At 58.9% G+C, this 5,179-nt stretch overlaps 1 protein-coding gene across 1 annotated transcript; it reads right to left on the minus strand.

Moving 5' to 3' along the window:
• Window positions 1–269: 269 nt before the first annotated feature.
• On the minus strand, window positions 270–2,184 carry TSPAN10 (tetraspanin 10; the record flags this gene model as incomplete). The annotated part of the gene is made up of 3 exons (XM_084862306.1): window positions 270–691; window positions 1,157–1,740; window positions 2,149–2,184. The coding sequence occupies 3 exons, from the start codon at window positions 2,182–2,184 to the stop codon at window positions 337–339; spliced, it is 975 nt and encodes a 324-aa protein (XP_084718432.1). The 3' UTR covers window positions 270–336.
• Between the last annotated feature and the right edge of the window lie 2,995 nt (window positions 2,185–5,179).

The raw sequence follows: 5,179 nt of genomic DNA on the forward strand, positions 1-5,179 counted from the left end.
TGGGGTGAGGGTCTGAGGATGCCCTCGGGGTGTCAGACAGAAGGTCTGTGTCAGAGGTGGGCAGCAGGATCTCATTCAGCCCCTGCCCCTCGGGGTGATGACCTTGGGGCCAGACTGGCCTCTGATCAGAGCAGGCTATAGGGAGGGGGCGCTACGGTGTGGGGGGGGGGGGGGGTCCTGGGGGGGGATCCCAGGGGCAAAAGCCTCTAAGGAAGAAATCAGGCTGCGGTCGGGCTTCACCTTCGGGTGCCAGCAGTTCCAGGCGAGCACGGAGGGCGGGGAGCCCGGGCGGAGGCGCAGCAGGTGGAGGAGGCGGTGTCCAGGCTGCAGCCCGGGTCAGCGGGAGCCCGTCGCGGACAGGTCCCAGGCGCGCGGCCCGCAGCTCCCCGGCGCCCCCTTGCGGCCGCCCAGGGCCCGCAGCAGGTGCGCGGCCGCCAGCAGCTCCGCGCCCTGCGCCAGCGCCGCGGCGATGGCCACGCCGCCCGCCGCCCGCACCGCCCCGCGCAGCCACCGGCCGAGCGGCACGGCGCAACCCTGCACGTGCACCCGCGCCCGGGCCGCCGCCTCCGCCAGGCGCAGCGCCCCGAGGCCGCACTGCTGGTTGACGGAGGCCCCGCCCTCGCGGGGGTCCAGGCAGCAGGAGGCGGGCAGGCTGCAGGCCTGGATGCCGGGGGCGCTGCAGTTAAAGTACCTGCGGGGGGGGGGGGAGATGGTCAGGGTGCGAGGGGAACCCCCTCCCTGCACGGACCGCCCCCCCCTCACCTCCACACCGTCCCAGGCCACACTCAGGCCCGAATGCACACGCAGGAGGCACTGGGGTGAGTCCACACAGACACAGACACGCACGCAGTGGCGGCGGGAGAGCAGCCGGAATTAACCTAAAAGCCATTTTCATTTGACCCTGAGCTGTTCCGTGTGCCGCCCTCTCTGAAAAACTCCCACAAGCGACCTCCCAAGTCTGCTGGCTGAGCTCTGCATGGCCACCTGACTGCACGTGGGCGTGCGTACGAGTGTGTGCACCTGGGTGGGTGGGAGTGAGTTCGTGTGGGCCTGTGAGGAAGTGAGTGTGCACCTGGGTGTGTGGATGAGTGTGTGCACCTGGGTGGGTGGGAGTGTGTGCACCTGGGTGTGTACAAGTGTGTGCATCAGGACTCACAGGTTTTGCTGCCAGTTCTGGTAGGAGGCTGCCCCACAGCACTGCAGGCCGAGCTGGACTTGGTCCATGAGGAAGCGCAGGTCAGGGTCCTCCTGGTAGCGGGTGATGGCCACCCGAAGGGCGCGCTCCAGGCCGTCCTGCAGGGGGCCCCAGAGGGCCGCCACCAGGGCCCCCACCAGGGCCTCCAGCACCAGGAAGGCCAGGAGGCCCCCCGAGAAGCAGCGCAGCAGGCAGGCGCTCTCACAGAGGGCGCCCAGGCAGCCCGCCAGGCTGACCGCGCTGACCGCCAGCCCGCCCAGCACCAGCCCCAGCATGGGGTCTGCGGGCAGGGGGCCCCCCCAGCTGCTCCCCAGGGAGCTCCTGACAGCCAGGCCCCAGAGCCCGGCGGCCAGGGCCAGCAGGCCCAGCAGAGAGGAGAGGAAGTTGCACAGAAAGATCAGGCACTGGAGGCAGCGGCTCCCCAGTGGGAGAGAGAGCCGGGAGGGGGCCCCACTTCCCCCCAGGCCTGCCCCCCAGGCCCATCCTTCCTGGCTCTTGGAACCCAGGCAGCTGGCAGGGCCGGGCGGCTCCTGGCCCCCAGCATCCTGCAGAGGGAGGAGGGACAGGGGTCAGAGCCTGCAGGGCAGGGCGAGGGAGCCGGCGGATGGAGGGGGCAGTTCAGAGACCATAGACAGAAAGGGACATGAGCCTGGACACGGGGCGCTGGGGAGGTGAGGGGGCTAGGAGTCGGGTGGTGGAGGGGGGTGGGGAGGCCCTGAGGGGGGCCTGAGGCCCCGTGGGCACCGTCTCCTGGGCCTGGGCCTGCCTGGGGGCCTGAATGCACCCCGTGTCGGGTCAAATGCAAGGGCAAGGCTGCCCCGCACTCCAGAGGCCAAACGGGTGTGTGGTGCGGGGAAGTGCCTGATGCCCGACTGGGATCAGCCCACCCCAATCCTAGCAGCTCCTCTGGGGCCTGGGGGGGAGGGGGGCACAGCTCCAGGGCACTGACTTACCTGGGGCAGCAGGGGGCTCTTCTCCCCCTCCTCCATCCCCCTGCTCCAGGACAGGAGTGCTGGTCCCTGCGGCCTCTCTGGCGGGGACACGGACACGGGGGCTGGGCTGCCGTGTGCCGCCACTCTGGAAGCCGGGAGCTCTGTCTGGGCCGGTGAGCCGGAGCCCCACCGGGATGCCCCAGTCACGATGGGATCATGTGAGGAGTCACATTTTAGGGCTCAGGGCAGCCTCTGCTTGTTGCAGCCGCCTTCTTCCTGTGCCGGTTCCCAGCCTCCCTCTGTGGCACCGCACTGGTGGGCGGCCCACGGCCATCGCGGTGGGGCCCCGTGTGGGCCTCGGCCTGGCAGTGTCCACGGCAGCTCCGCCTGCCCCCCCAGGGACAGGGAGCCCTGAGAACTGGTCACAGTGACAGTCTCAGGCCACTCGCCCACGGCTGAATGCCTGTTTACCCTCATCTACTCCCTGAAAAAATGAGACAGGCCACGTCCTTCCTGGTTACGAGTGTGGAAACCCCTTTCACCGCACCATTCAAAACGTATAAAGTGGAAAATTGGGTCTCTGAATGGTCAGATTAACTATTAACCGGTTAATGTTTCAGGCTGATTATTAACCGGTTAATAGTGTGGATTGACTATTAACCGGTTAATAATACGGATTTTGTAATCCAAAGAAAACAGGGTAATTTCAAGAGAAATATCAAAAGTGCTTTAGTCAAAGTAATGTCCATCGCTAGCTACACATTTCCCCCATCTTCCAGGTAATTTGTGGAAAACCAGTGTGCCCAATAGAACTTTTCTTGTTTTGAGGCAGACCGTTCAGAGACCCAATTTTCCACTTTGTACGTTTTTAAGTGCTGCTCAGAAAGTACGTGTGCCCTCGATCGGAACAAGTGGTCATCTGAAGAAACAACATCACGAAATAGCACACATATCACATCGTGTATATATCAACATATGTGTAACTCCATCTATTGAAAAAAATCGGCATTATTAACCGGTACATCTAGTGTTTATTAAAAAAGAACACACACAAAAACTCAAAGGGGTAGGACTTTGTCATGGTCACCATTGTGCCTAGTGCCTAATATACCTTAAGAAAGACCAGTGTTGCTGAAACCAGTTTGGCTCAGTGGATAGATCCCAGGTTCGATTCCGGTCAAGGGCATGTACCTTGCTTGCAGGCACATCCCTAGTGGGGGGTGTGCAGGAGGCAGCTGGTCAATGATTCTCTCTCAATGATGTTTCTAACTTTCTATCCCTCTCTCTTCCTCTCTGTAAAAAAATCAATAAAATACATTAAAAAGAAAGAAAGAAAGAAAGGAAGAAAGAAAGAAAGAAAGAAAAACCAGTGTGCCTTGGGTGGTTTGGCTCAGTGGATAGAGCATCGGCCTGCGGACTCAAGGTTCCCAGGTTCGATTCCCATCAAGGGCATGTACCTTGGTTGCAGGCACATCCCCAGTGGGGGGTGTGCAGGAGGCAGCTGATGGATGTTTCTCTCTCATCGTTGTTTCTAACTCTCTCTCCCTTCCTCTCTGTAAAAAAACAACAACAGTAAAACACATTTAAAAGAAAAAGAAAAAAAAGAAATACCAGTGTAGCCCTGGCCGGTGCGGTTGTGGGTTTGATCCTGGTTGGGGCACTTACGGAGGCAGCAAATCAATATTTTCCTCACATCGATGTTTCTCTCTGTCTCTCCCTCCCCCTTTCTCTCTGAAATCAATAAAAACATGAGAGATGGAACCAATCCTTAAAAAAAAAATTGGTAATGAAATAAGTCAATGGCACAGAATGTGTCCCAACCACTGACATTGTAACAGTAACAACAAAATCAGATGGAGGGGCAGGAGCAAGTTCCTGACTCTTTCCAGCGCAGCAGTTAAATAAATACAATTTGAAAGTGAACTGCAGGCTTTAAAAAACATAGATTTTCGCCCCGACCAGTTTGGCTCAGTGGATAGAGCATCGGCCTACGGACTGAAAAGTCTTGGGTTTGATTCCGGTCAAGGGCATGTGCCTTGGTCATGGGCACATCCCCAGTCGGGAGTGTGCAGGAGGCAGCTGATTGATGTGTCCCTCTCATTGATGTTTCCAACTCTCTCTTCTTTCCCTTCTGTAAAAAAAAAAAAACAACAACCACACATAGGCGAACTCTTGGATGTTTTCATAATTTCTTTTACAGTCAAGGGCCAGGTCAGCTACATTTGCAGGGCCCAGTGCAACATGCAAACCTGAGGCTCCTTGTTCAAAATTAACAATTTTAAGACAGAGCGTTGGGCGGAGCTTGGGGCCTTGACAGTCCAAGGTGGGGAGGCGGCGCCCAGGCACGCGGAATTCCGGACGTGTAGGCAGAGAGACATTCACTGAACTGCAGCCGAAGGAAAAAAAAGAAAGAAAACAAAACAAAAATAAATGCAGCTGAGCCCAGCCGGCGCGCTCAGGGGACCGAGCGTCAGCCTGGGACTGAAGGGCCCGCTTCGCCGCCTGGTCAGGGCACACGCCCTCGGCTCATCCCCAGGGCAGGGCGCAGCCCATCCTGAAGCGCTCTCGTCATCGATGTTTTCCTCTCCCTTCTCCTCTGAAATCAAGAAAAATATATACATTTTATATTATGTAAGATATATTTTACTGATTTTTTTTACAGAGGAAGGGAGAGTTAGAAACAACAGTGAGAAACACTGATCAGCTGCCTCCTGCACGCCCCCTACTGGGGATGCGCCTGCAACCAAGATACATGCCCTTGACCTGAATGAACCTGGGACCCTTCAGTCCGCTGGCCGACGCTCTACCCACTGAGACACACCGGTATCGGCAAATATATAAATTTTTGAATTGCAGCTCACTAGTCCTTTCCGCTAGCTCCAGGTGCACCCCCACCCACCACCCCCTGGGTTTCCCGCGGGGCTGGGTCCTGGCTCAGGGCCGCGCCGGGCCCTAAGGGGCGGGGCCGGGTCCCCTAAGGGGCGGGGCGGGGCGCGCGCGGGCCGCCGCGCGCATGCGCGGCCGTTGGTGCGGCCGGAACCCGGGTTCGGGG

This window comes from Pipistrellus hanaki (genome assembly GCF_964339955.1).
Source record: "Pipistrellus hanaki genome assembly, chromosome: 16".
Lineage (NCBI taxonomy): Eukaryota > Metazoa > Chordata > Mammalia > Chiroptera > Vespertilionidae > Pipistrellus > Pipistrellus hanaki.